The sequence below is a fragment of the Gymnoscopelus microlampas genome, assembly GCF_963454915.1.
Source record: "Gymnoscopelus microlampas genome assembly, chromosome: 3".
In the NCBI taxonomy this organism is placed as follows: Eukaryota; Metazoa; Chordata; class Actinopteri; order Myctophiformes; family Myctophidae; genus Gymnoscopelus; species Gymnoscopelus microlampas.
The window spans coordinates 2,527,197-2,554,832 of NC_139940.1; the positions used below are offsets into that span (position 1 = coordinate 2,527,197).

Consider the following 27,636-nt stretch of genomic DNA (forward strand, 5'->3'; position numbering starts at 1 on the left):
CCCCCGCCGCCATATTGAAGCATCAGCAGCTTCACTACAAGGTAAGAGAACGACTCAAACCGCCACAATGGAGCGTTTTTAAACTCCTTTTTACACCTTTTACACATCTATGCTCTGCGCCTCTCCGCCGGCCCACGGCCCCGCGAGACGCGTGTTCAAAAACATGCCTATAAACATGTCTTTAAACATGTTTTATTCCATGTTTTATTAAATGTTTTTTTTTCTCCATGGAAGGCGTCGCCTCCTTTTTTTTTTTTTTTTTTCCTTCATAAACCTGAAGCCTCTCTCCGCTCGAGCCTCTTCTTCTTCTTCTTCTCTCTGTACGGCGGCGGCGGCGCGCGCCGAAAATAGCAGATCTACAAGCCCTCGAGACGTGGCGGACGCCACGTCTCGAGAGCTTGTAGATCTGCTATTTTCTCGCGTTTTTTTCCTCCACCCTCTAGCCGAGCCAAAGCCCAGCTAGCTCCCATGTTAGCATCTTAGCTTAGCATCCCTTTCCTTGGATGTGTGTGTGTGTGTGTGACAGAAACTATATTAAACCAAACGGTCCTTTTGGTCTTTAAGAGCGTTTTTATTGTTTTATTAACCGTGTTTTATTTAGTGTTGTTGGGGTTTTCATATAAACGTTTTCATGATGTATAAAAAAAGGTATAAAAGCCCCACAGTGGCGTGGAATCATGGAAGCGATGCTAACTATGCAAAGCTAACCCCCGGCTGGCGGTTGTTCTCCCAGCCGGCCTTTCACGTCCCTCCGGCGGGCAGAGGGGGGATGCTAACCCCGGCTAGCATCGTTAGCTGTCGCTCTGTGTGTGTGTGTGTGTGTGTGTGTGTGTGTGTGTAGGCCCTTGTGTGTGGCCGTGGAGGCTAACGTTAGCTAGCATCGTTAGCTCCTCTGCATATATTTATATAATAAAATAATATTTATTAAATATTGTGTTTTACTCCAGAGAGAGGTACAAATAGAACCAAATGGACCTTTTTTTTCCTACTGGTCCATTTGGTTCCATCTGTACCCCTGGCTGTCAGAGTCCCATAAAGGTCTATTTAGACAGTGTTGCTGATTTAATGTCATTACTGATGTTTATTCAATTAAACTCTTTGCAATGGTACTAATGTAACCCTGAGAGGGTTAGAAAGGTCCATTTGGTACCATTTGTAGAGATAAGACACCCGTAAAGGTCCATTTTGTACCATTTGTAGGTCCATATAAGTCCATTTGGACAGTGTTACTGTTTTAATCATATTACTGTAAAATTAACTCTGAGAATGAAGGGTACAGTTGCTATCAGACGGGTCCATTTGGTACCATTTCTTTTAACTAGGGTTGTCATCCGGAACGGGATCTAAACATTTGAGGAACCAGGAAACGGTTCCATCACATTTAGAACCGTTTTTGGAACCGGTTTTATCTCGCTGTCAGATCTGTAATGTGGACTTTATGTCTAATATACTATTACTATACCTGGAGGGTACGATACCATAAGGGTCCATTTGTGTACACTCTGAGTTACAGGCCGCTGTGAGCTTGTAGATCTGCTATTTTTGAAAAATTGTGAAAAAGTGTGCAAATCTTTGAATATATATATATTGTAGTGATAAAGGATAATTCCTTTTAACAGGTCGTTCATGAAAGTCCTTGCGGTCTTGTTTCCAATGAGAACCTGTGAGCAATTAGGGGTTAAGAGTCTTGCTCAGGGACAAATTTCATTTCATCGACACATATGCTGGCCTGGCCGGGAATCGAACCTGCGGCAACCAGGGCCTCTGGCTCCCTAGGCGGACTCACTAACCACTCAGCTACCCAACCCGCCTCGACCCGCGATTTTTTTTAATTCTGTAAAATCATGGTTAGAAAATAATCCCCAAGTATATTCAAACTGTTTTATTGTTCTTATTCTTATTAGTAATAAAGACAAAACAAGAGCATGTGATTATTTTAATTCTTTTTGCGTGTGAGAGCTGCTGACCCGCTCACCCACAGCCCGCATAATTGCCTCTGAAATTCTGACTCGACCCACCCGCGCCGCCGGTAGACCCGCGGGTTACGGGTCGACCCGCTCATCACTAATATATTGTTGTTTTTTTTTGATGGGGGTCGGCGGTCAAATACATATCAAAAGTTTGACATGAAAAAGTTTGAGAACCACTGATATAGAAACATACGTTTTTTTCAGAATACTGTTGGGATTTAGAAGACATTTTGTAGAATCGGCTTCAGGTCTTAATGGGTTTTAATGTTATTGTTTTTTTAGAGTTGTATCCGATACCGAAACCATATCGGCAGAAATGCCGCTGAAAATACTGGTATCGGCGAGTATGGCTGTCTATGCCGACCCGATAACATTTAATTTAATTTATTGAGGAGATGTGATTTACAGTCATATGTTGAACGCTTCAGTTGATGTCTTATACTCTGTACTGTACTATTTACATTATTATTTTACTAACTTGTAGCTGCACTTTAACTATTATTAATGGCATTTTGATTTATTCCTAGATATCAGTGGTTCTCAAACCTTAAAATTTCAAGCACCCCCCATAACTTTTAGAGTGTACACGGGTCCATTTGGTTCCATTTGTACACTCTCAAAGTTATAGACCTGTAAGGGTCCATTTGGTTCCATTTGTCTACACTCAAGAGTTGCATACCTGTAAGGGTCCATTTGGTTCCATTTCTACACTCTCAGAGTTACAGACCCGTAAGGGTCCAATTGGTTCCATTTGTACACTCTCAGAGTTACAGACCCGTAAGGGTCCAATTGGTTCCATTTGTACACTCTCAGAGTTACAGACCCGTAAGGGTTCATTTGGTTCCATTTGTACACTCTCAGAGTTATAGACCTGTAAGGGTCATTTTAGTAACCATTTAATGGTGAAGTAAATGTTGTGCTGTACTGGATTGATGGCCCAAATATTACCCTAAAACACCACAATACCTAGTTTACAATCTCTTTCATGTAATAAATTGCAGCCTCTGCCATTTGTAAATTGCAGTAGTTGGTATTTGCAACTTCAGTTATCTTTCGAATTAATTGTTAAAGGACAACTTTGTTTTTTTACAACCAAGGTTTATGTTTTAGATTGTAATTAAAGTAAATAAAAGATGAGTGTTAACATTTTTAATTTTACCGCTTTCTATAGTTTTAGCAATTTTCGCGACCTTTTTTTACAGTGGGCAGGGGGCATTCTGTCCGGTGGCTAAATATGTCCTTTTTTACACAATAACCCAGCGATTTCTTTATTATTATTTACAGTAGCTCTTCTAGCCCCCATTAACTCACATCTGGCCATCAATAGACCACAGGACCTTTTTTATTGTGTTAAAAAAAGGACATATTTAGCCACCTGACAGAATGCCCCCGCCCACCACTGTAAAACATATCGCGAAAATTGCTAAAACTATAGAAAACAGTAAATGAAAAAAAATAACACTCATTTTTTATTTACTTTACTTACAAGCTAAAATATAAACCTTGGTTGTAAAAAAAAGTTCTTTTAGCCGACCTTTTCCCTGAGTCGAGCCTAAGCTGACCTCATACCTCCTGGCCTGCTACTTGGGGGCCCAGCCAGGGGTCTTTCGTCCTCGTAGAAATCCACTGGCTGTTTCTTTCGGCTGTCTCCGATGCAGCTTTGACGGCTCGAGCGCTTGCCCTGTCCTAATTGCCTGTTGGCCTGTCCTTGGCTTGGCCTGGCCTAATTGCAATTGCCCGTTGTGAGCTTGTATATCTATTTTTGGCAAAGAGGTATAGGTGTAGAGGGAAAAAAGGGGAGACAAGTAAACAAAAAAGCTTTAATCTAAAACACAATTTTATACAACATAGAGGGGGGTCCCTGCTTCATCTCTCTCTCTCAGCTAGGGGGTCCTTGGCCTGAAAACGTTGAAGACCCCTGCTCTATGCTATATTATAAATGCACCATTTACTGGTGTGACAGTCGTGTAGCCCAGTGGTTCCATAATGCTTCAGATCAGCACACAGACAGAAAGACCTTTCCTCACTGGAACAAATGTTGTTATATTGAAGAAGGAAGGCAAACTCTGACAAGACCTGAAGCCGATTCTACAAATGTCTTCTAAATCCCAACAGTATTCTGAAAAAAAAAAACGTGTGTGTCTATATCAGTGGTGCTCAGACTTTTTCATGTCAAGGACCCCCAAAATGATATGTATTTATTTGACCGCCAACCCCCATATCAAAATGTGTTGTTCCAGGGACCCCCCAGACGCAAAGAATAGAGTTAAAAAAATGTTCGCTTTAAACAATATATATTCAAAGGTTTGCACACATTTTCACTATTGTTTAAAAAAAAATTGCAGATCTACAAGCTCATGAGTGCCGCACTATGAGCTTGTATATCTGCTATTTTTGAATAGCCAAAGTGTAAAATAATGCATTTTTTTTTAGCTCAAATGAAGAAGTGACACAGATGCGTTCCAGGTCTTAATGGGTTTAAAGACGTTATTTATGTGCCTGCACCTTTGTGAATAAAAACAGGCTTTGATTGTCTGAGGTTTGCTCCAGAGCCCTTCTCCTGCTCCTGAGATGAACCGGACCAGCCTGCTTTAGGCTTGACTCGAGGCGCGGTGGAACCTCTTTGTTCTGAACGTTGTGTCATATTGTTAGTGACAGCTGTCCTGTCACCATTACACATTTAAGTTGACGATCGCTCAAATAATTGAGATTAACAATTTAATTGTTTTTTTTATTTCCGTTTGCCCTTTAGGCTTCGTAATAAAAACTTCCACAGGGCAGATATGACAAATAACTTAAACATACAAAGAAATTATTGACATATTTAATACTTTTGTAAACATAGCAGAAATAGCTGATCTACAAGCTTACAACGCGTCCTAAGCCTTTAGATCTGCTATTGCTGCTTTTTTTTTAAATATTCGGACATGTGTAAACTTTTTTCAACATGGAAACGATTATGAGGATTATGCAAAAATAATTGTGATTAACTCAAATAATTGCGATTTGACGAGTATGTAATAATTGTGACAGGCCTGTTTGTTAGACATGATTTGGTCCACAATTTACTAATTTACTGTCAATGTACTGTTAGGTGTAGAGATACCTACTGTACCTACCTAATAGAAATCACTGTAAAACTCTTAATTAACTCATTTAGAACAGGAAAGAAGACTGTGCCATTTTTTGATTTCCTTGGCTATTCAAAAATAACAGATCTACAAGCTCACAAGCTTGTAGATTTTTTTTCCCGTAAAAGTTGTGCAAATCTTTGAATATATATATATATATATATATATATATATATATATATATATATATATATATATATATATATATATATATATATATTTTAGAGGTGGGCATAGATTAATTTTTTTAATCTAGATTAATCTATCTGCAATCCTGGAGTTAATCTAGATTAAAATGGCTCATTTGAAGTCTGCCAAAGGCATTCAAAATATGTGTGTTCTACCCAAATAATGACCAGAAGTAAGTCCTTGCTTTTTCTTTCCTCCTTACGTTTCTCGATATTGCGATATCGATACGATATACTACCGTTAAAATGTCATATTCTATATTTTAAGTGTTGCAACGTCAAATTATTAAAAAAAAAAAACTGTCAATATCACTATTTAAGTGCTATTGGGTTCCCACACTTGTTATTTGATATTCTAAGTGTAGTAACATTGAAAACTAAGCATTCTTCATCTATAACAAGTCAGTATCACTCATCACTCTTCACTTTAAGTATCCTATTTTTTTGGTTCACACTTTTTATTTGATATTCTAAGTGTAGCAACAATGAAAACTGAGCATTCTTCTTCTTTAAAAAAAAGAAGCAATTCAGTATACTCTTATTTTGAATTTCTCTGACCTAAAGTAAAACGGGACAAACGCTCTTATTTTGAAGGCCAACCGTCCGGAATCAAATGTTACTGTCGTTTGACTTGACGGACATTTGATTCTAAGTGAAAGACAAGTCGCGGAAAATCACTGAGTTCAATAAAACGAACGTCAATCCGACGAATGGACATAAACAGTCAAGCTTTTCATACAGAAGGCTTTAGGCAGCTTGTTACATTAAGGACATTGATTTTCAATGAGAGGCGAGCGAGTGCAGCTCCTCTAACTCTAGGAGCAGTCTGACACACGCATGTATGCTCGTCACACAAACACATCGCTCGCGCGCACACACCCACACCCACACACACACTTTCAACAAGTTGAAATCAACGCTACATGCAAAGTCCCCCCCCCCCCGCTCGCGCGCGGACACACACACACACACACACACACACACACACACACACACACACACACACACACACACACACACACACACACACACACACACAGAGTAAAGCTAATGTATTTGGCTCCCAGACCCAACTTTGAGAATAGATTAACGGCGGTAATTTTTTTTATCGCGCGATAAGAGTCCGCCGTTAACTTAGCCCGGTAACGGCGTTAACGGCCCGGCCTTAATATATTTAAAGCGAACATTTGTAACTCAAATCTTTGCTTCTGGGGGATTCTACAAATGTCTTCTAAATCCTAACAGTTTTCTGAAAAACGTATGTTTCTATATCAGTGGTTCTCAAACTTCAAACTTTGTCGTGTGAAGCACCACCCAAAATTATATGTACCCCAACTACAAATATGTTGTTCCAGGGACCCCCCAGAAGCAAAAGATTTCCCCCTTTAAAAAACATATATCCAAAGATTTGCACAAATCTTCACGATTTAAAAAAAAAAATAGCAGATATACAAGCTATGAGCTTGTATATCTGCTATTTTTTTTAACAGCCCAAAGTATAACATATGGACACAGATGCGTTCCCGGTCTTAATTGTAATTGTATTCTCGCTCTGTAAAGCACTTTGAGCTGCATTTCATGCAGGTTAAACCCCCTCCACCCCACATACAGAACCACAGGTGTATTGTGTGTGTGTGTGTCTGTGTGTGTGTGTGTGTGTGTGTGTGTGTGTGTGTGTGTGTGTGTGTGTGATGCTGAATGTCCATAATGTAATGTACTGTACGGAGGAATAACGCCCTGAATGTGTGTTTTTATTTCATCTGTTTCCATCCAGCTCTACAATCATAAAGGCATCTCAACGGTTCCTGTTCATAACATCTATCATCATCGTCCTGGAGGAACCCTCCAAGGTACAAATATTTCATTATTATCATTTATTTATTGTTATTATAATGTATTATCAGGGTCCCCACGGTCATGAAATTCCCGGATATATATATATATTACCCCCCCACACTGTTTACTGTAAATTCATATACTTTAACTGCTCCTGGTATTGATGATTTCTTGTATTGTATGTCTTGTAGCCCCTTTCGGGACCCTTTTTACCTTTTTTGTATTTGGGAAGGCGGTATCCAGGGTCCCTTGACGCTCGAACCACTCTCTCTCGTACTCACGGGTACCACTGTCTGGTCTCGGGCTAATATCTCGTCGCTTAGAAGTTGCAGAGATTTCTCAAAGGTACCCAGAGATGCAGTAGTAGCGCGCCATAACGCTGCATTAATCCGCACGGATCGGCCATGCCGTTCAACATTTTTAATCATTTAGTAAAACTTAAGCTCCTCTCTCACACTCTGCTCCACTGCCCATGTCCCGCCTCCCCGCGTTGTGATTGTCACGCAAGCATGTAGGAGCTGGCCAATCAGAGGCAGTACCGTAGGACGCGCAGCTAGTGGGGGAGGCGGGACATGGGCAGTGGAGCAGAGTGAGAGAAACGGCATGGCCGATCCGTGCAGATTAATGCAGCTTTCGGGCGCGCTACTACTGCAGTTCTGGGTACCTTTGAGAAATCTCTGCAACTTCTAAGCGACAAGATATTTGCCCGAGACCAGACAGTGGAGTACGAGAGAGAGTGGTTCGAGCGTCAAGGGACCCTGGATACCGCCTTCCCAAATACAAAAAAGGTAAACAGGGTCCCGAAAGGGGCTATATGTCTTGATGAATTGAATACACAGGACCACAATGGAAACGAGCCCTGAAGAGGGCTTTTTGCATTATTGTATTACTGTACCTCTGTACTCTTTGCAAACTGTCAATAAAGTATTCAATCAATCAATCGACGACATGCCCAACGTAGGGATCGATAATGTTATTAAATGACTATTCTTCATAATCGATCAGTCTGATCAACCCTAAACATATCCATGTTAATAACTGATCTGCATTGAGCACAGTGATGTAACCTAACCTGCAGCTTTTTGAATCACACTCTAGTTTGATGTGTCTTGTTGTTGTTTATTTCATGTTTCAGGAGATTTAGAGACTCTGTGTCTGTGTAGAATATGTCTGGACCTGTTCCAAGTCGCTCCCGAGTTTACCCCGATGTAAACACACAGAGACCCCGAGAGTACTGGGACTACGAGTCCCATGTGGTCGAATGGGGGTAAGACGCTCTCTCTACACCTACATGTTTGTCAGTAAGGTTGTGTCCTCGCTAGATTTGTCAGCTAATTTCGAGGTCTCCCCTTAACTCTGACAGTATACAAATGGAACCATAACGGGTCCATTTGGTTCCATTTGTAGACAATGTCCTGATGCTGTTGGCTGCTTAACCCATTAAGACCTGGAACTGTGTCATTTTTAGATTTGAGCTAAAAAGCATTATTTTAACCTTTGGGCTATTTTTGAAAAATCGTGAAAATGTGTGCAAATCTTCTGAATATATATATTTCTAAAGCGAACATTTTTAACTCAAATCTTTGCTTCTGGGGGGTCCCTGGAGCAAAATATTTTGATGGGGGTCCGCGGCCAAATTCATATCATTTTGGGGGTCCTTGACATAAAAAAGACTGAGCACCACTGATGTAGAAACATACGTTTTTCAGAAAACTGTTGGGATTTAGGAGACATGTAGAATCGGCTTCAGGTCTCAATGGGTTAAAGGAGCATTTCACCCAAATCATTTTGTGGCTGTGTCAGAAGGTTCCACTCATTATAGTTCAGTCTGTCTCAAGATAAGGTTTGAAAGTGTTAAAGTTTAACGGAGTGATTTTTCCCCTCCTTTTTCTCTCAGGAATCAAGATGACTATCAGCTGGTCCGAAAACTAGGAAGAGGCAAATATAGTGAAGTGTTTGAAGCCATAAACATCACAAACAATGAGAAGGTGGTCGTCAAAATACTCAAGGTACACACTTTTTTTTATTTTTTTTTATTAACACATTGGCTGCCATTGACGCAGATCTGCGTTCATTTGCGCAAAAGCCCGTTGGCTGCCATTGACGCAGATCTGCGTTCTTTCAAAAAAAAAATTTTTTCAAAATAAAAGTTTTTTTTTTTTTTTTTTTTTTTTTTTTTTAATTTTTCAAAAAAACCCAAAGACCAAGGAGATATGATTTTCCGAAGAGTTTTGCTCCCAGACACTTCCTTATAACTGAAAACTTAAAAATTATGTATCTCGGCTCCTAAGTGCTTTTTTTTTCTCATTGAAAAAGTCTGGCAGCCAGCTGTAGGTAAAAATTCAAAAAGCTGGCAGCCAATGAGTTAAATGTAGAAGAAAAAAAAAACACTCCCATCGGCGTTTACCAACAGGGTTTCTGCAGATCTTTAAAAAAGTCTTGAATTCATGCTTCAAAGTTCTTAAAAAATGGCACAGACACACAGACAGGCAGAAATAAGATTATGGTATTTATTTTACAAATTGGTTTGTGCTTTTTTTGTATAGCTATAAATTGGTGATGCGTTGTGAGCTTGTCGATCAGGTATTTTCGGCAAATGCCCCTCCGCAATGGGGATGATAGCGTTGCAAGTGGTTAAATTGAAGTGGCATTCAAAAGAGTCTTAAAAGTCTTAAATATAACTTGCAGAAACTGGCAGAAACCCTGTTCAAATGCAAAACAAATTTTAATGAAATTAAGACCTGGAACGCATCTGTGTCACTTTAGATTTCTTTGGCTATTCAAAAATAGTGAAAAAATATTTTTTATATATTTATTTCCTACATGCTTGTGTGACAATCACAACGCGGGGAGGCGGGACATGGGCAGTGGAGCAGATCTGCTATTTTTGAATATTTTTTTATTCAAAAATAGCAGATCTACAAGCTCATAGCGCGTCACCGAGTGCCGCGCTATGAGCTTGTAGATCTGCTATTTTTGAAAAAACATGAACAAATATTTTTTATATAAAAAAAAAAAAAACTGTTTTAACAATCGCCTCATGTCTTAATGAAATTAAATCGAGGATTGTTTATTTGGAAAAGTGTTTCTGGTTTTCTTTCTTATGGGCCCTGGTTTGGTCCTCTCTGACGCACCTGTTGTTTTATGTAGGCGTGTAAAAGTCTTGCTGTTCACTTACATGTCTTGTGCGATTACCTGTTTGTACATTTTATTTATGTCTTTATTTATTGTTCTGCAACTTCCACTGAAGTGAGTGGTGTGTGTGTGTGTGTGTGTGATGACAATGTGTGTTGTTACAGCCGGTGAAAAAAAAGAAAATCAAGAGAGAGATCAAGATTCTGGAGAACTTGAGAGGAGGTCCAAATATCATCTCCCTGTTAGATATCGTTAAGGACCCTGTGGTGAGTTTAATTAATGTTAGGTATCGTTAAGGACCCTGTGGTGAGTTTAATTAATGTTAGGTATCGTTAAGGACCCTGTGGTGAGTTTAATTAATGTTAGGTATCGTTAAGGACCCTGTGGTGAGTTTAATTACTGTTAGATATCGTTAAGGACCCTGTGGTGAGTTTAATTAATGTTAGGTATCGTTAAGGACCCTGTGGTGAGTTTAATTAATGTTAGATATCGTTAAGGACCCTGTGGTGAGTTTAATTAATGTTAGGTATCGTTAAGGACCCTGTGGTAAGTTTAATTACTGTTAGATATCGTTAAGGACCCTGTGGTGAGTTTAATTAATGTTAGACATCGTTAAGGACCCTGTGGTGAGTTTAATTAATGTTAGATATCGTTAAGGACCCTGTGGTGAGTTTAATTAATGTTAGACATCGTTAAGGACCCTGTGGTAAGTTTAATTAATGTTAGATATCGTTAAGGACCCTGTGGTGAGTTTAATTAATGTTAGATATCGTTAAGGACCCTGTGGTGAGTTTAATTAATGTTAGATATCGTTAAGGACCCTGTGGTGAGTTTAATTAATGTTAGGTATCGTTAAGGACCCTGTGGGTAGCGGAGGTGGATAATCACCCTGAAGGGCTTTAATTTTCAATAATGACCACCTCCCCACACATTATCTCGCTTATTACACGGCTACTTAGTAAATACATTGACCCAAAAGTAACAACAAAACGGAAGTATTTCCTTGCTTACGGCAATGAAAGTATTCCTTAAGTATTGGGCTGGGCGGAGAAGTTCGCCTCGGAAAAAACAAATGACAGTAGTCCATAGGTAACCGGAAGACTCGCCCCAAAACACACTCGCCCCCAGTCGCCCCATTCTAAATACCGACGGATTTGCCCCAGGGCGACTCGACTCTTCAGACTCCACCTTTATAGCCCGTAGCACTAGCCCTAGCCTTGACAACCATGCAGGCTTATGCAAAGACTAAAATGTAAGGTAGATATCATGTTATGTAGACAGATGACAGGTTCATGTGTAGACCTGGCATTCTATAGTGTGTATAGTTTCAATGTACCGATTTTTGTTGATATTATACTATTTAGACCAGGGGTCTTCAACAGGGGGTCCGGGACCCCTAGGGGGTCCTCCGAGTTACTACAGGGCGTCCGCCAAATCTTTGTGTGATATGATATTTTTTTTTTACATTAACCACTTGACTTGAACCCTATAGAATCCCTATTCTTAGGAGAACTTTAGCCAAAAATAGCAGATCTACAAGCGCGAGGCGTTGTGAGCTTGTAGATCTGCTATTTTTGGCAAAGAGGTTTAGTTGTAGAGGGAAAAAAGAGCAGATCAAGTAATAAAAAAAAACTTTTATCTTAAAGAATTTTATACAATATAGAGGCGGTCCCTGCTTCATCTCTCTCTCTCAGCTAGGGGGTCCCTGATTTAGACTGATGATAGGTTCTTGGTTTACCTATGATCCTAGATCAAATTTATTTTAGCATCTGCTAAATGCTTACATTAATATACATAATAAACCCTTAGTTCCTGCACTTCTCTCAGCTCTAGTTGAGAAGAACTAATGTGTTGTTTGTTGTCAAACGTCGTAGCAGAACATGAACAAATGATTCCTCTTTGTTTTCAGTCTCGAACCCCAGCTCTGGTTTTTGAACATGTCAACAATACAGACTTCAAGGTATGTCTCGTTGCCTCTTGTTTTACGTGACGTTTTTGAACTACATTTCTTATGCACATATTTAATTTGATGTCCGGATGTATTTTTGATGTTTGCACGCTTTTTCCTTTTCTTTTTTTCCCTCAGCAATTGTATCAAACCCTATCTGACTTTGACATACGGTTCTACATGTATGAAATCTTGAAGGTAAGGACCTCAGCGATCGATGGACTGACTGATATCCAGGGCCGCATTAAGACCCCTCAGGGCCGTGGAACACCACAAAACCAAAGGCCCCCCCAGTGGCGTAATTTCAGGCACATGCACATGCGTAATTTCACCCAACCTGCGCGCGTGCGCGAAATTTTTAGGGTCTAATTCGGGTCTAATTCGGGTCTAATTCGGTTCTATTTGACCAATATAAATCAACATTTTTTCTTTAAATACACAAAAATTAAATAAACAATTCTCACAGGGCCCTGCAGGCTGCGGGCCGTGGAACACAAGTTCCACTAGGTTCCACGGTTAATGCGGCCCTGCTGATATCTTTATTGACAAAATGCATGCTGTTGGGTTGGGGGAGCGGTGTTTCACCTCTGCGGTCATGTTAACGTCTTCTCAGGCTGTTGTGTTTCACCCCAGACAGTTTTTAAATTGCCTGAATTCAAATGTTTAGATATATTTTTGGGGTATTTTGAGACCATGCGTCATTGGTTCTTCTTCAAATATCCTAGAAACCTTAGAAACCTGAGATCACATAACCCATTAAAACCTGAGGCCGATTCTACACCCCCCAAAGGATATGTATTTGGCCGCGGACGCCCATCTGAACATTTTCAGACGGCACACTAAAGGGCAGTGGAGCGGCGGTTGGGAAACACTGGTCTAATAGACTAGTTATGATGTTGTCTAATAGGATAGTTATGATGTTGTCTAATAGACTAGTTATGATGTTGTCTAGTAGACTAGTTATGATGTTGTCTAATAGGATAGTTATGATGTTGTCTAATAGACTAGTTATGATGTTGTCTAATAGACTAGTTATGATGTTGTCTAACCTGCTGTTTAATCTGTGTCACCAGGCTTTGGATTACTGTCACAGTATGGGCATCATGCACAGAGACGTCAAACCACACAATGTTATGATCGACCACGAACACAGAAAGGTACCTGTCTGTCTCTCTGTCTGTCTGTCTGTCTGTCTGTCTCTCGTATGAACACAGAAAAGTGTGTGTGTGTGTGTGTGTGTGTGTGTGTGTGTGTGTGTGTGTATGTGTCTCTCTCTCCTATGAACACAGATAGATAATGTGTCACTATCTATCTTTAGTACAATGTAACATAGTCTCTGTCAACTGTTACTCTTCAGGAAATGTAAAAGGAAATGTTCCAATGGATCCAATCTAGTTATTATTTAGTCACAAGCTCTTGTTAGTAGCTTTCTTTGGTTCAATATCTATAATCCCACCACAAACACAATGTTTGGAAAATAGTGAAAATCGAGAGCTTGTAGATCGGCTACTTTTGCTCAGCATTCTTGCACGAACAAGTAGGGCATTAAAAACAAAAAGTTGAAACGTGGAGAAGGTTTCTGCCCGACAACAACAATATGAGGTGCTCACTCACATGTATGTGTGCTTACACAGCTGTTCTGTTCTACCATCCTAACATTATGTTTGTCACACAGCTGCGTCTCATTGACTGGGGCCTGGCAGAGTTCTACCATCCTAACCAGGAATACAACGTCAGAGTGGCTTCCAGGTACTTCAAAGGACCTGAACTACTGGTAGACTACCAGGTGAGTCCTTCTACACACACACACACACATATACACACCAGAGCACGTGAGTGGAGCGAGTGGAAATGCCGCACAGCGCTCCAGGGGGCTGTTTTCACGCTCGCTATTCGCTCACGTTAACTCCCCCCGCGTGCTCCGCTCCCGTCGCTCCGTTGCTCACGTTGATTCGCGCACCTCTCGCTCCATGCTCCGCTCAAACCGGGTCGCTCAACAGTAAAAAAAAGAACTGAAAAGAAAGTAGACATTGTAATGAAATGTGGGTGCGCTGTGTGCACTGCTGGATGTCTGTGTGTCTCTGAGTCCGTGCGACCGGGCATGCTGAAACATTGGGTGCGCGGCCCCCGCCGGGGCGCGGCTTGGAGCGGCAGGCGGTCCTTCGCTCTGAGTAGCGCTCCAACCTTTTTATAAACCAGCTCCACGCTCACGTCAAAATCGCGTCGCTCCGCTCGCGCGCCGCTCACATGCTCTGACCAGAGCATGTGACCACCAGAGAGCAGCAAATTGACACCTCGATGACTCGCTGACTCACTCACCCCCTCCAAACTGGATCAAACAGTCAAATACGTCATAAACCGGATGTGACGTTTTCGACAATCGCTGATCGGGCTTAAATACGATGTGATACACGACGCCGATGACTGTTCGTCACCCAGACTAAAGAAAATAGAAGTGGAGCTGTCCGTTTGTTTTTTATACCATGTGAAAAAAACGTGTTTTGGCCGCATTATCGCATTTTTCAAGCTAAAACCGGGAAACGGCAATCGCTGAAATTGCTTCCGGGTGAAGCGGAGGTGACTGGGAAGCGAAAATGATCTCGGAATGTAAATAAAACAGCGTGATCGTCTATTAACCAAATCAAACATTAGGACGCAGATCTGCGTCCTAGATTATTCTGGCAGCCCACGGGTTTATCTAATAGGACGCAGATCTGCGTCCATGGCAGCTTATGTGTTAACTGTCAATACTTTAGTTTTCTTGGCATTGACCTTGAGGCCGATCTTCCTGAACTCCATTTCTACTGCCAGTATTATATATGCCCATGGACATCAGTCACTGTCGAGAAGTAGTTTGACAGGTATCTGGACACTGATCCTTTGAGAGATCTGTTGTTTCAGATGGAGTTTGTTATTATTATTATTAATGATGTATTATATTTGTGTTGTTTCAGATGTACGACTACAGTTTGGACATGTGGAGTTTGGGCTGCATGCTGGCCAGCATGATCTTTAGGAAGGAGCCTTTCTTCCACGGACATGACAACTATGACCAGGTAGGAAGTGGACAGTGTTTTTATACTTAATAACTCCTCTGGCATGGGAAGATATCTGAAGAATCAGAATGCTGTAATATGGGGCCATATGCTGGAGGCATCATGCATTTCTCCTGCTTTTTCTACAATACAACATTTCCGGTTAAAGTCTTAGAGGACCAATCTAATCTCAATATGGAGAACCTGTATCTACATATTGAAACTTAATTTAGGTTTTTGCAAATGAATGCCCTAAACCAGGGGTCTTCAACAGGGGGTCCGGGACCCCTAGGGGGTCCTCAGAGTTACTACAGGGGGTCCGCCAAATCTTTGTGTGATATGATTTTTTTTTTTACCTTAAACACCTGAACTCTAGCATCCCTTTTTCTGAGGAGAACTTTAGCCAAAAATAGCAGATCTACAAGCTCACAACGCCTCGCGCTGCGAGGCGTTGTGAGCTTGTAGATCTGCTATTTTAAGCAAAGACGCTATAGGTGTAGAGGGAAAAAAGAGCAGACCAAGTAAACCAAAAAAAAGTTTAATTCTGAAACACAATTTTATACAATATAGAGTAGGGGGTCCCTGCTTCATCTCTTGCTCAGCTAGGGGGTCCTTGGCATGAAAAGGTTGAAGACCTCTGCCCTAAACTACAGTGTCACACACAAGTAGCAAAAAAAATGCCGATCCACAAGCTCACACAATGAGACACGTTGTGAGAATGTAGATCTGCTATTCTTCAACCTTTTGAATTCATTTTAAGTGAAAAGTGGTTAAGTGTGTGTGTGGGTTTTATAAACATTTAACCAATGAAACAGCTTGTGACTAAATAACTACACTGGATCCATGCAGTAGTACCACAGTTGTCACTAATGGATGGATGGTGTTTTTAGGTGATTTTTAGTATTTTGGCGTTCATAACGTACGATGCGGCCATGCAACCGTGGATTGTCCGTGGATTGTTTTTTTTTTACCACAATCGTTCTTAACTCATAAAGTTCCAGACTTATTTCTGGCTGTGTTGTCCCTGTGCCAGGGCCAAAAAATACATTGTAAAAGAGAAAGTACACAGGAGCCGAGATACAGCCTTTTTAAGTAATAAGTTAAACAAGAAGTGAATGGAGCAGCACATCTTCAAATCATGATATCTGGGGTCCTGAACGTTTTTTTTTTTTTTCATTTTTTTTTTTCATTTAAAATGTTCATATATATTTTTTGTGGAGGTTTTAGACGTCCATGGCACTGAATGAGTTTGGAGGAATTTGTTGTAGACAGCAGTAGCTGTGTGTCCCATGGACGCACGGACAGTGAGTGGAAAGCGTCTTTTCTTAATAATAAGCGTAAGAGAGGCAGGACGCAGGCCTATCGGCATCACTGATTGTTTGTTAGGGTAAAAATGTCACGCCTCTTCTGGACGCATGGATGCGAGTTTAATGTTTCATGTCAGAGACGCAGGACGTGTTCCTAAACCCATCTACTGAGGCACGTTGCCAGTCTGTAGATCTGCCATTTTCACTGTTAGAAATGTTATTTTACTTTTCATTGTCGCCTTATAATGACTTACCCAACATAGGCGTAGGTTATGGATTATTTTATTTAGTTGTTTAGTTATTTAGTTGTATTAATGTTGCTCATGTGTGTGTTGTCATGCTCTGCAGCTGGTGCGAATCGCTAAGGTCCTGGGCACAGAGGACCTGTACGACTACATAGACAAGTACAACATCGAGTTAGATCCTCGATTCAACGACATTCTGGGAAGGTAAGGGTCCTCCTGCACCTCACTGTATTCATGATGCTGCTGCACCTCACTGTATTCATGATGCTGCTGCACCTCACTGTATTCATGATGCTGCTGCACCTCACTGTATTCATGATGCTGCTGCACCTCACTGTATTCATGATGCTGCTGCACCTCACTGTATTCATGATGCTGCTGCACCTCACTGTATTCATGATGCTGCTGCACCTCACTGTATTCATGATGCTGCTGCACCTCACTGTATTCATGATGCTGCTGCACCTCACTGTATTCATGATGCTGCTGCACCTCACTGTATTCATGATGCTGCTGCACCTCACTGTATTCATGATGCTCCTGCACCTCACTGTATTCATGATGCTGCTGCACACATGGTGATGTCTATTTGTTGTGATGTTTAGACACTCAGGCAGTGTTGATTTCGTCGACTAAAACTATGATGAAAGACGTTTGTCGACTACCTTTATTCACTGACCAAAACTACGTAGAAACTGAATAAAAACTAAGCTACGACGACTAAAACTATGACTAAATATATTGACAATTTCGTCAACAAATAAAAACTAGACTAAAATGTTAGTGAGGGATCTAGTGGAGAAGAGACCCAGTAGAACTAAAAGACAAGTCATTTTATGTTTGGTTGCGCTCGGGTGTTGCGCTCTGAAAATAGCCGATCTACAAGCTCACAGCGCGTCGCGCTGCGACGCGCTGTGAGCTTGTAGATCGGCTATTTTCAGCATGCAACCAAGTGTAAAGTGAGCCATTACGACGGCATCAAGGCCCGCTGATATACCTTTTTGTCGACTAAATCAACCGTATGCTGCACACATGGTGATGTCTATTTGTTGTGATGTTTAGACACTCAGGTGTGATGTTGTTGATGTTTTTTTATATTCTGGTGTCAAGCTAGAAGGCTTGTCTAGGTACAGTTGCTCATTGCAGACGGGTGCTCTGCTCTCTCATGGCGGTGTTGAAGGAGGGTAGGGACTCACACCTTTTGATTGGCTGGTGGAAGGGCAGTCCACATTTTGGTGGCATAACGCAGACCCCATGTCTGTTGTGCCGAAGCTGGAGGGAATGAGATGAGTAGAGCTCCCTCTGGTGGTGTGCCCTTGAGTGTTTCTCACGCTAGTGCAGCAGTCAGTGTGACAGGTACATGGGCACTGCTTCCTTCAGTATCTTGTAGACCTGGAGCCAGTTGCACCACCTCACACTAAGTTCAAACTTAGCCTAGTTATAGCTTAACAGATGGTTCATATGTTATCTTGTAGAACACTGTGTTAACAGATGGTTCATATGTTATCTTGTAGAACACTGTGTTAACAGATGGTTCATATGTTATCTTGTAGAACACTCTGTTAACAGATGGTTCATATTAGGGCTGAACGATTTTGGGAAAAAATCTAATTGCGATTTTTCTGACCGATATTGCGATTGCGATTTGATTGCGATTTTTTTAATTAAAAAAAAAAATCTTAAACATTTTTTTAAAGTCAAGCTTCAGTTTAGTATTCACTGTGTACGTTTAAAAAGTAATTGGAAGTAATGGAACATTACCAAATGGCATACCATTTATTTACTGTTCTAGATTCTAATAAATAAGGATGAGAACTAAAAGATATGAATTGCTTCATTGCTTCCAACATGTATCTTCCAAGTACTTTTTTCCCCATGTATATATTTAAACATTTAGCTGGAATAGAAATAGCTTATTTTTGTAAACAACCCAACATTGAACTTGTTGTCATTAACTTATGGCTCAAGAAGAGAAGCTTTTTCTGAAATGAAGTTCAATAAATAAAAATAAAATTAAACAAATAATTACCATTTTGTGTAAACAATTCACAGCAGTGAAATAAGTAAGTCTTTCACTTATGGCTCCAGAAGCATATTTACTGATATCCAGTATTTAGCTTATGTAGATTAACATTCAACTAAAATTAACACTTTTTTGTCTCACAAGGCAAAGTCCTCTCCTACTGTACATAATATTACTACTACTCCTTGGAAGTGAAAAACTCAGAATACATAACGCAGTGGTGGAAAGTAACTAAGTACATTTACTTAAGTACTGTACTAAGTACAATTTTGAGGTATTTGTACTTCACTTGAGTATTTCTAATTTCCAATACTTTAACTCCTACTCCACTACATCTCAGAGGCAAATATTGTACTTTTACTCCACTACAATTATTTGAGAACTTTAGTGACTAGTTACTTTGCAGATATAAATTATAATATTATAAAACCTACATTAACCACTTTAGCCCTATTTTATACCTAGGTAATTTGAAAATAGCCGATCTACAAGCTCACAACTCGCCGCGATGCGACGCGTTGTGAGCTTTGTAGATCTGCTTTCAAACATTAGTATTTTTACTTTTGGTACTTTAAGTACATTTTACTTAAATACTAATATACTAATAAAATACTAACCAATACTTTTGTAGGCCTACTTTTATTCAAGTCAATTTTGAATTTGGGATTTTTACTTGTAAGAGAGTACTTCTACATTGCAGTATTGATACTTTTATTTAAGTACAACATTTGAGTACTTTTTCCACCACTGTACATAAGTGACAAAGATACAGTTCATAGTCGCTTCTTTTGTTTTGGGCTTGTTTTCATAGACAGGGTTGCTTATTTCTCTCTCAAACCCTGGCAACACTGACCAGGAAGTGCTTTGCATCGTATTGTTGTTTACATTGGATCACAGCATCCGACAGTAATAGTTTAATAATGATGGGAAAAATATAAGTTACACTTACAGAAACAAACATAGATATGAGCAACACTACTACTACACTACTTGTGTCGAACCGAAAATAATGTTTTACCGCTACGCGCGGCATCGGGGACTTAAGTTGCGCAACGCGGCCGCTCGACAAACTTTAACCTAACTCTATGAGAGGGACAGAGCGAGAGAGAGAGAGAGGGGGGGGGCGCTGCCCTCTCGCTCCCTGTAGAGAGAGGCAGCCACTCTGGATAGAAGGAGACAAGTCCCGCGGGTGCTCTGAGATTAATATTAATATTACAATTATTTATTATGATAAAATAAAAAAAATAAAAATCGCGGCCTTTGCGATTAGCTAATCGCGTGGTTTCAAATCGCGATTTCGGTTTGAAAACGATTAATCGTTCAGCCTTAGTTCATATGTTATCTTGTAGAACACTGTGTTAACAGATGGTTCATATGTTATCTTGCAGACACTGTGTTAACAGATGGTTCATATGTTATCTTGTAGAACACTCTGTTAACAGATGGTTCATATGTTATCTTGCAGACACTGTGTTAACAGATGGTTCATATGTTATCTTGTAGAACACTCTATTAACAGATGGTTCATATGTTATCTTGTAGAACACTCTGTTAACAGATGGTTCATATGTTATCTTGTAGAACACTCTGTTAACAGATGGTTCATATGTTATCTTGCAGACACTGTGTTAACAGATGGTTCATATGTTATCTTGTAGAACACTCTATTAACAGATGGTTCATATGTTATCTTGTAGAACACTCTGTTAACAGATGGTTCATATGTTATCTTGCAGACACTCTCGTAAACGGTGGGAGAGGTTCGTTCACAGTGAGAACCAACACCTGGTCAGTACAGAGGCTCTGGACTTCCTGGACAAGCTGCTGCGTTACGACCATCAAGCTCGCCTGACGGCCCGAGAGGCCATGGATCACCCTTACTTCTGTACGTATTATTATAACTATCTACCTAACCATGGATCACCCTTACTTCTGTAAATATGATTATTATTATTATAACTATCTACCTAACCATGGATCACCCTTACTTCTGTAAATATGATTATTATTATTATAACTATCTACCTAACCATGGATCACCCTTACTTCTGTATGTATTATTATAACTATCTACCTAACCATGGATCACCCTTACTTCTGTATGTATTATTATTATAACTATCTATCTAACCATGGATCATCCTTACTTCTGTCAATATAGTATAACTATCTTTAAGTGTCAAATCACAACAAGTTGTTTCAAGACACTTTACTTTAGTTGAGCAGAGACCCCACAGTCCATCCTGAACAACAAGACACTTTACATGTAGAGCAGAGACCCCACAGTCCATCCTGAACAACAAGACACTTTACATGTAGAGCAGAGACCCCACAGTCCATCCTGAACAACAAGACACTTTACATGTAGAGCAGAGACCCCACAGTCCATCCTGATCAACAAGACACTTTACATGTAGAGCAGAGACCCCACAGTCCATCCTGAACAACAAGACACTTTACATGTAGAGCAGAGACCCCACAGTCCATCCTGAACAACAAGACACTTTACATGTAGAGCAGAGACCCCACAGTCCATCCTGAACAACAAGACACTTTACATGTAGAGCAGAGACCCCACAGTCCATCCTGAACAACAAGACACTTTACATGTAGAGCAGAGACCCCACAGTCCATCCTGAACAACAAGACACTTTACATGTAGAGCAGAGACCCCACAGTCCATCCTGAACAACAAGACACTTTACATGTAGAACAGAGACCCCACAGTCCATCCTGAACAACAAGACACTTTACATGTAGAGCAGAGACCCCACAGTCCATCCTGAGCAACAAGACACTTTACATGTAGAGCAGAGACCCCACAGTCCATCCTGAGCAACAAGACACTTTACATGTAGAGCAGAGACCCCACAGTCCATCCTGAACAACAAGACACTTTACATGTAGAGCAGAGACCCCACAGTCCATCCTGAGCAACAAGACACTTTACATGTAGAGCAGAGACCCCACAGTCCATCCTGAACAACAAGACACTTTACATGTAGAGCAGAGACCCCACAGTCCATCCTGAACAACAAGACACTTTACATGTAGAGCAGAGACCCCACAGTCCCACCCTGAACAACAAGACACTTTACATGTAGAGCAGAGACCCCACAGTCCCATCCTGAGCAACAAGACACTTTACATGTAGAACAGAGACCCCACAGTCCATCCTGAACAACAAGACACTTTACATGTAGAGCAGAGACCCCACAGTCCCATCCTGAGCAACAAGACACTTTACATGTAGAGCAGAGACCCCACAGTCCCATCCTGAGCAACAAGACACTTTACATGTAGAGCAGAGACCCCACAGTCCATCCTGAGCAACAAGACACTTTACATGTAGAGCAGAGACCCCACAGTCCATCCTGAACAACAAGACACTTTACATGTAGAGCAGAGACCCCACAGTCCATCCTGAACAACAAGACACTTTACATGTAGAGCAGAGACCCCACAGTCCCACCCTGAACAACAAGACACTTTACATGTAGAGCAGAGACCCCACAGTCCCACCCTGAACAACAAGACACTTTACATGTAGAGCAGAGACCCCACAGTCCATCCTGAACAACAAGACACTTTACATGTAGAGCAGAGACCCCACAGTCCCATCCTGAGCAACAAGACACTTTACATGTAGAACAGAGACCCCACAGTCCATCCTGAACAACAAGACACTTTACATGTAGAACAGAGACCCCACAGTCCATCCTGAGCAACAAGACACTTTACATGTAGAGCAGAGACCCCACAGTCCATCCTGAACAACAAGACACTTTACATGTAGAGCAGAGACCCCACAGTCCATCCTGAACAACAAGACACTTTACATGTAGAGCAGAGACCCCACAGTCCCATCCTGATCAACAAGACACTTTACATGTAGAGCAGAGACCCCACAGTCCCATCCTGAGCAACAAGACACTTTACATGTAGAGCAGAGACCCCACAGTCCATCCTGAACAACAAGACACTTTACATGTAGAGCAGAGACCCCACAGTCCATCCTGAACAACAAGACACTTTACATGTAGAGCAGAGACCCCACAGTCCATCCTGAACAACAAGACACTTTACATGTAGAACAGAGACCCCACAGTCCCATCCTGAGCAACAAGACACTTTACATGTAGAGCAGAGACCCCACAGTCCATCCTGAACAACAAGACACTTTACATGTAGAGCAGAGACCCCACAGTCCCATCCTGAGCAACAAGACACTTTACATGTAGAACAGAGACCCCACAGTCCATCCTGAACAACAAGACACTTTACATGTAGAGCAGAGACCCCACAGTCCATCCTGAGCAACAAGACACTTTACATGTAGAGCAGAGACCCCACAGTCCATCCTGAACAACAAGACACTTTACATGTAGAGCAGAGACCCCACAGTCCATCCTGAACAACAAGACACTTTACATGTAGAGCAGAGACCCCACAGTCCCACCCTGAACAACAAGACACTTTACATGTAGAGCAGAGACCCCACAGTCCCACCCTGAACAACAAGACACTTTACATGTAGAGCAGAGACCCCACAGTCCATCCTGAACAACAAGACACTTTACATGTAGAGCAGAGACCCCACAGTCCCATCCTGAGCAACAAGACACTTTACATGTAGAACAGAGACCCCACAGTCCATCCTGAACAACAAGACACTTTACATGTAGAACAGAGACCCCACAGTCCATCCTGAGCAACAAGACACTTTACATGTAGAGCAGAGACCCCACAGTCCATCCTGAACAACAAGACACTTTACATGTAGAGCAGAGACCCCACAGTCCATCCTGAACAACAAGACACTTTACATGTAGAGCAGAGACCCCACAGTCCCATCCTGATCAACAAGACACTTTACATGTAGAGCAGAGACCCCACAGTCCCATCCTGAGCAACAAGACACTTTACATGTAGAGCAGAGACCCCACAGTCCATCCTGAACAACAAGACACTTTACATGTAGAGCAGAGACCCCACAGTCCATCCTGAACAACAAGACACTTTACATGTAGAGCAGAGACCCCACAGTCCATCCTGAACAACAAGACACTTTACATGTAGAACAGAGACCCCACAGTCCCATCCTGAGCAACAAGACACTTTACATGTAGAGCAGAGACCCCACAGTCCATCCTGAACAACAAGACACTTTACATGTAGAGCAGAGACCCCACAGTCCCATCCTGAGCAACAAGACACTTTACATGTAGAGCAGAGACCCCACAGTCCCATCCTGAGCAAGACATTTTGTGACAGTGGCAACGAGAAACTCCCCCTTAACTGGAAGAAACGTCAGGCAGACCCTAGGCTCAAGGGTGGGAGGGGCCAGGCTCTAGGGTGGGGGCCTTCTGCCTCGACCGTGTCGGGGGGAAAGAAGAGAGAGAGAGAGGGAGAGACAGAAAGAGAGATACAAGTAGTAACAATAACAATAGTAGCAAATATAATAGTGTAAGATAGTATATGATAATATAATATAGTACAACAATAATGTGTATACAGTATATAATGGTATAATATAAGAATCTTAAGATAATATGCAGTGGTATAGTGTAATGTAATAGAAATCCACGGTCGTGCTCCATGGAGAGGCCCGGTCCACAGTCACACTCTTGATCTGCAGCTGGGGGTCCGTAATGACAGTCCATGGAACTGCGAAGTGGGAGATAGTGCGGCACTCGGTGCTGCGCTATGAGCTTGTAGATCTGCTATTTTTGAATAGCCAAAGACACCTATAAATGACACAAGATGCGTTCCCGATCTTATTATACACATTTGAAAAGTTTGAAAACTTGTTAGCATCGTCTGCTCGGCACGATTTCAATCAGCTGCAGCCCCTCAGGCCTAATTTAGGCGCCGTCGCGCACATAGAACATCATTCTATGAAGTCTAATATGTCTCGGTAGGGAGCTTCTGTCCAGCCAAACACACAGGAGGGACGTTGAATGAAATGAAACCAGCGATGCCCTAAACAACATGTTTAGAGGATCTGTTGGGAATATTTTAATGAGCATTATTAGTGAGAGGGATAGCGCCCTCTAGCGGCAGTGATGTTACACTTTGGTTTGGTCTATAACAGGGGTCTTCAACAGGGGGTCCGGGACCCCTAGGGGGTCCTCAAAGCTACTATAGGGGGTCCGCCAAATCTTCGTGTGATATGTTTTTTTTGTGTGATATGAACTTGAACCCTAGAATTCATTTTCTGAGGGGAACATTAGCCAAACATAGCAGATCTACAAGATCTGCTATGTTTGGCAAAGAGGCTATAGGTGTAGAGGGAAGAGCAGACTAAGTAAAACATTTTTTTTAATCTGAAACACAATTGTATACAATATAGAGGAGGGGGTCCCTGGTTCATCTTTCTCTCAGCTAGGGGGTCCTTGGCCTGAAAACGTTGAAGACCCCTGGTCTATAATGATGATTAATAATATCTGTGTTTCCATCCAGACCCCATCGTTAAGGACCAGGATGATGGTAATAATAATGATAGTAATAATTATAACTGTTTCCATCCAGACCCCATCGTTAAGGACCAGGGTAGAGGAGCCACTCCAGGAGGAATGGCTGCCAGCAACACACCTGTCAGCTCATCTAGTATGATGGCAGGTATGTAAATATATGTAAATATACCTGATTTACCTCCAGTGTTGATTTCGTTGACTAAAACTATGACGAAAAATGTTGGTCGACTACCTTATTACACTGATGAAAACTAAATGAAAACTAAAGAAAAACAAAGCTATGATGACTAAAACTAAAACTAAATGTACTGACAATTTCGACAACAAATAAAAACTAGACGAAAGGAGGGGCGAGTGGAGAAGGGATCCAGTAGAACTAAAAGACGCGTTGTGAGCTTGTAGATCGGCTATTTTCAGCACGCAACCAAGTTGCCAAAATCAGCCATTACAACGCCATCAAGGCACCGCCACAATACATTTTAGTCGACTAAATCAACTGTAGATTTAGTCGACTAAAATGTGATGATATTTAGTCGCTGCTTGTGTGAACGCAGCGTGAGTTCACATGGATGCATGCGTGTCGCACGCCAAAAATAGCCGATCTACAAGCTCACAACGCCTTGTAACGCAAGGCGTTGTGAGCTTGTAGAAAGGCTATTTTATTGCTAAATGCAATGCCTACAATTCCAAGTACTTGTCAGGGTGGGGGTGGGGGGGGGGTCCCCAGTTCGATTTTTCGGTTTTTGTGTTAAAAAAATCTTGAAAAATGGTATTGTGGACCTAGTATCAGTGGCGTGCACAGACATTTTGAGGGGCAGGTGCTCAAGTAAATTATACTTTTTTTTGGTTTACTTGGTCTGCTCTTTTTCCCTCTACACCTATACCTCTTTGCCAAAATAGCCGATCTACAAGCCCACAACGCCTCGCAGCGCGAGGCGTTGTGAGCTTGTAGATCGGCTATTTTTGGCTAAAGTTCTCCTCAGAAAAGGGGATGCTACTGTAGGTTTCGAGTGGTTATGGTAAGAAGAAAAATCATATCACATAAAGATTTGGCGGACCCCCTGTAGTAACTCTGAGGACCCCCTAGGGGTCCCGGACCCCCTGTTGAAGACCCCTGCTGTAAACTGAAAAAAAAAAAAACTTTTTTCTTTTTTTCAAAAGGGCACTTCTGATCAAGAGGGCAAAGGGCAGGTGCTCTAGCACCACCTAGAGTCTAATCTGTGCACGTCCCTGCCTAGTACCGTGATTGGAATCATATCGTGACATGCCTAGTTGTAACGCTGTGTGTGGTGTGTGTGTGTGTGTGTGTGTGTGTGTGTGTGTGTGTGTGTGTGTGGTGTGTGTGTGTGTGTGTGTGTGTGTGTGTGTGTGTGTGGTGTGTGTGTGTGTGTGTGTGTGTTTGTGTTTCTCCTCCAGGCATCACGTCCATGTCGTCGACACAGCCTCTGGCCAACATGGCCGCCGGGTCGCCCGTCATCTCCGCCCCCAACACTCTGGCACCGCAAGTCCCAGCAGCCACCGGGGCGCAACCCTAAGCCCCGCCCCTCCCTCCCTCCCTCCCTACCCTCCCTCCCTCCCTCCCTCCCTCCCTACCTACCTACCGTGTTTGTGTGTGGCCACGCCCATGGCCCTGGCCACGCCTCCATGTGGCCACGCCCCATGGCTCTCCTTTTTATTATGTTAAAGAAAAAAACGAAGAAGAAGAAGAATTGCTTTTCACGTTCAGTTTATATTTTCAGAAGAAGAAGAAAATCTTGGGACTTGACAGAAGATGTTAGTTAATTGATTAATATTCAATATTTATCATATTAGTCAATTAATTATTGATGTTATGGTCAGGATTATTAGTTTAATTTGGGTGTGTTTACCTTTTCACCATGCCAGTGTCTCTAGAAGGAGAAGAAGAGGAAAAAAAAAAAGAAATAAATTCTAATAACCATGTAGACATGAAGAGAATGGAGAAGAATAATAAAATTTATTTTGTATGTTCCAAATAATACCAGTCTTTGCTTGAAGCCGTTTGTTTGTTTGTTTGTTTGTTTGTTTGTTTGTTTTTTTGGGGGGAAAATAAGGACATCCTGCTAGTTGGTAAAATACACTGTGAAACCTGGACTACGCCACCTTGACACACCTCACCGCTAAAGCTGCTGTACGCCATGTTTTCTTTGTGTTTTTTTTTAGCTTAACCCATTGAGACCTGAAGCCGATTCTACACGTCTCCTAAATCCCATCATTTTTTTGAAAAACCTACGTTTGTATATCAGTGGTGCCCAATTTCTTTTCATGTAAAGGACCCCCAAAATTATATGTATTTGGCCCCCGGACCCCCATCAAAATATTTT

The 27,636-nt window shown here is 41.5% G+C and overlaps 1 protein-coding gene across 3 annotated transcripts; it reads left to right on the plus strand.

Annotated features, from left to right (window-relative positions):
* LOC311041594 (casein kinase II subunit alpha-like) lies at positions 1-27,291 on the plus strand. Of its 3 annotated transcripts, XM_084052045.1 has the most exons (14): positions 1-41; positions 7,064-7,139; positions 8,261-8,392; positions 9,023-9,134; positions 10,425-10,526; positions 12,170-12,220; positions 12,347-12,406; positions 13,282-13,365; positions 13,884-13,994; positions 15,163-15,264; positions 16,899-16,999; positions 20,555-20,703; positions 25,350-25,439; positions 26,711-27,291. In XM_084052045.1, the coding sequence occupies exons 3-14, from the start codon at positions 8,292-8,294 to the stop codon at positions 26,827-26,829; spliced, it is 1,182 nt and encodes a 393-aa protein (XP_083908171.1). In that variant the 5' UTR covers positions 1-41; positions 7,064-7,139; positions 8,261-8,291; the 3' UTR covers positions 26,830-27,291. The 3 variants fall into 3 exon arrangements, with proteins under 3 accessions (XP_083908171.1, XP_083908173.1, XP_083908172.1); XM_084052047.1 differs by lacking the exons at positions 1-41; positions 7,064-7,139; positions 8,261-8,392; positions 9,023-9,134; positions 10,425-10,526 and adding an exon at positions 11,067-11,086; XM_084052046.1 differs by lacking the exons at positions 1-41; positions 7,064-7,139; positions 8,261-8,392; positions 9,023-9,134; positions 10,425-10,526 and adding an exon at positions 11,114-11,125 and having other exon boundaries at positions 12,169-12,220.
* Positions 27,292-27,636: the final 345 nt, after the last annotated feature.